Source organism: Bison bison, unplaced genomic scaffold, assembly GCF_000754665.1.
Source record: "Bison bison bison isolate TAMUID 2011002044 unplaced genomic scaffold, Bison_UMD1.0 scf7180017853408, whole genome shotgun sequence".
NCBI lineage: Eukaryota > Metazoa > Chordata > Mammalia > Artiodactyla > Bovidae > Bison > Bison bison.
This window is the reverse complement of record NW_011483981.1, coordinates 12,815-16,160: the sequence shown is the minus strand read 5'-3', so window position 1 is coordinate 16,160 and position 3,346 is coordinate 12,815. Positions and strand designations below refer to the sequence as shown.

General features: G+C 42.8%; 1 protein-coding gene across 1 annotated transcript; it reads right to left on the bottom strand.

Moving 5' to 3' along the window:
* Positions 1-1,634: 1,634 nt before the first annotated feature.
* LOC104999047 (olfactory receptor 51S1) lies at positions 1,635-2,602 on the bottom strand. Its single transcript, XM_010854511.1, is given in 2 exon segments — positions 1,635-1,756; positions 1,759-2,602. Coding segments are annotated over 2 exon segments (966 nt in total).
* Positions 2,603-3,346: the final 744 nt, after the last annotated feature.

The following is a 3,346-nucleotide window of genomic DNA, read 5'->3' as shown; positions in this document are numbered from 1 at the left end:
GAGTCTTTTTCAAAGAGTCAGCTCTTTGCATCAGGTGGCCAAAGTACTGGAGCTTCAGCATCAGTCCTTTCAATGAATATTCAGGGTTGATTTCCTTTAGAATTGACTGGTTTGACCTCCTTTGCTGTCTGAGGGACTCTCAAGAGTCTTCTCTAGCACCACGGTTTGAAAGCATCCATTTTTTAGTGCTCAGCCTTCTTTATGGTCCAACTCTCACATCCATACATGATACTGGAAAAACAATAGCTTTGACTATATAGACCCTTGTCGGCAAAGTGGTGTCTCTGCTTTTTAATATGCTGTTTAGGTTTGCCATAGCTTTTCTTCCAAAGAGCAAGCGTCTTATAATTTCATAGCTGCAGTCACCATCTGCAGTGATTTTGGAGCCCAAGGAAAGAAAGTCTCTCACTGTTTCCATTGTTTCCCCATCTATTTGCCAAGAAGTGAAGGGACCAGATGCCAAGATCTTCATTTTTTGAATGTTGAGTTTTAAGCCAGCTTTTTCACATATATATATCATACTCCATAAGAAGATTTCTAAAGCAAAGTCCATATCCATACACACACCTAAAATACGACATATATGCTGCTTAGTCAGTCATGTCTGAGTCTTTGCGACCCCATGGACTATAGTCTTCTAAGCTCCTCTATTCATGGGATTCTCTAGGCAAGAATCCTGGAGTGGGTTGCCATTCCCTTTACCAGGGAATATTCCCAATCCAGGGATCGAACCAGGTCTCCTGCACTACAGGTAGATTCTTTACCATCTGACCCACCAGGGAATCCAAAAATATGACATACATAGTTTTTTATTTCAGTGAGAAAAAGAGAATGTATGTAATAGATGATGCTACTATGAGTACATAATTACCTTGTTAACATAAAATTGGACTTAGAAAGAAAAGTCATTATAACAGTTCTTTTAAAACAGGCTTAAGAGAATATGTGCAGAACAAGTTAAAGACACTTGTTTTAAAAGCAACACATGAAAAACAAAAATTATAAAGATATATAAAAGTGGATTTGATCATGTAAAACTGTATTTACTTGAGATTTGGTTGCTTAAATAATGAAAAAGTCAAATACTATATTGGCAAAGGTATAAAAAGGATTTTATATAAAGGATTTCTTGCACATTTGTTTTTAAAACCATAAACAATCCAGTATAAAAATGGATGAAGGCTTTTTGAAGAGACTATTCATAGAGGAAGAAACAAAATAGCCTACAGATATGTGAAAGACACTGTTTCTATTAGGAAAATCTGATGTAAAGTAAAATTCATCACTAATAAAATAAATGAAAATTTGAGAATAATGGTAACAGGGAATTCTGGTGGACATGCAGAAAACGTACACTCCTAACAACCTGAATGGTTGTGACAAGACTTAGATTCTGACTGTTTCTGGGCCATGGATGTGATGTTAATAGGGCCTCACAATAGACCACTCCCCTTCTCTAGGGCTCATAAACTTTCATCAATATGCACATGAACACTTCAAGGGACAGAAATGTACATCCATGTACATGGACTTTTGTGTACCTGAATGACATTTTATGCATGATAAACTGAGTTCTCAGTCATGGAAACCTTTGTGTCAGGTAACCAACAAATATGGAGGACACATCCTTCTCACTAAGCACAACCCACCTTCCTGGGCTTCAATCTCTTGTGGATTCTCTCTCTAATCTCCTTCATCTTGACACTATAGAGAATAGGGTTTATCAATGGGGGAAGCAGGAAGTGGACATAGGAGAAAGAGTACGGGCAGGCTGAGGGATTGGCATCCTGAGATGATCAATGAGAGCCAGGAGGACCATTGGCACATAGAAGAGAAGCACAGCAGAGAGGTGGGCAGCACAGGTTTGGCCAGCCTTCCAGCGATCCTCACTGGATCCCAAACCTTGCAACACCCTGCCAATTAGGCCATAGGAGAATAAAATAAGCAGAGGATCCAAGCCCATGGCAGACAGGACCACAAAGAGGCTGTAGACCACTCCCCCACCTCCAGGGCAGGCCAAACGGGCTACATCCGGGTGCAAGCAGTAAGAATGGGTCAGGACCTGTGGACGGCAGTAAGGCATGTGGGCCAGGAGGAATGGCAGGGGCAGGTGGAGACCCAGGCATCGGAAAGCAATGGCCACACAGATCTTGCTGATGACACCATTGGTGAGGAGTGTTGGGTAGTGGAGAGGGCGGCAAATGGCCAGTGCCCGATCCAAGGCCATGGCGAGTAAGACAGAGGACTCCATGACAGAAAAGACATGGACAAAGAACATCTGGAGGAGGCAGGCTGAGGCAGAGACAGCATGAGTATTTGCAAAGGCAAGACCCAGCAGGGTGGGCATCAGGGCTGTGGACAAGCCAACATCAGACACGCTGAGCAGGAAGAGGAAGAAGTACATTGGGCGGTGCAATGTGGGCTCCAGGGCAATGATCCAGAGGATAGCACCATTGCCCAGGGCAGACAGAAGGTAGACAGTGATGAGGGGTACTGCCCACCAGGAAGGTACAGCTGATAGGCCTGGCAGGCCCACCAACAGGAAGGTGGGGGCCATCGAAGTGCTGGCATTGGGAGTTGAGTGGGTGAGGAATGTTGACATACTTCAGGATCCCACTTTGAACTCTGGAAACTGAAAATGGATGAGAAAGATTTATTTAACCTTATGACACATTTGCATAAGGCTTTCTAAAACTGCCTGGCCCTCCCTCTCCTGCCCCAGGCACACATACACATACTCATTCTAGTATCTATGCCGTAGTCATCCCTTGCCTTGGAGCGTTTCCTATAGCTGTCCACAAAGCTCTGATTCTCTCTTTAAATTATTTTCCCATTTTCCTCAACTCTGTTTTTCACTGTAGTTTTTTTCCTAATTTGCTCCCTCCTTTAACGGAAAACACCCATAAGGGGGTCTATACTCCTATGAGCACGTTTTCTTTTTTTCTTTTTTAAATACATTCGGCTATGCAGGATCTTAGTTGCAGCATGTGGGATCTAGTTCTCTGACCAGGGATTGAACCCCAGGCTCCCTGCATTGTGAGTATGGAGTGTTAGCCACTGGACCACCAGGGAAGTCCCTAAACATGTATTCTACTCCTCCCAGGCCCAGGCAATCTGACTTCTGTGCTGCCTCAACACACATTTCAATTCACTTTAACTGCTCTCATTAGTCATCCATTACTTCTTTGTTACTAAATCTAGGGGCACTTAAATTTCCTAAACTGATGTATTTCTCAATGAGCTTTGGCTCTTATGAAACACTTCTTTTCTTTTTAATTCTACCTCTCAGAAATTATATTCTTAGTTCTCCATGCCCTTTCCCATCCAATTTATACACTGGTATTTT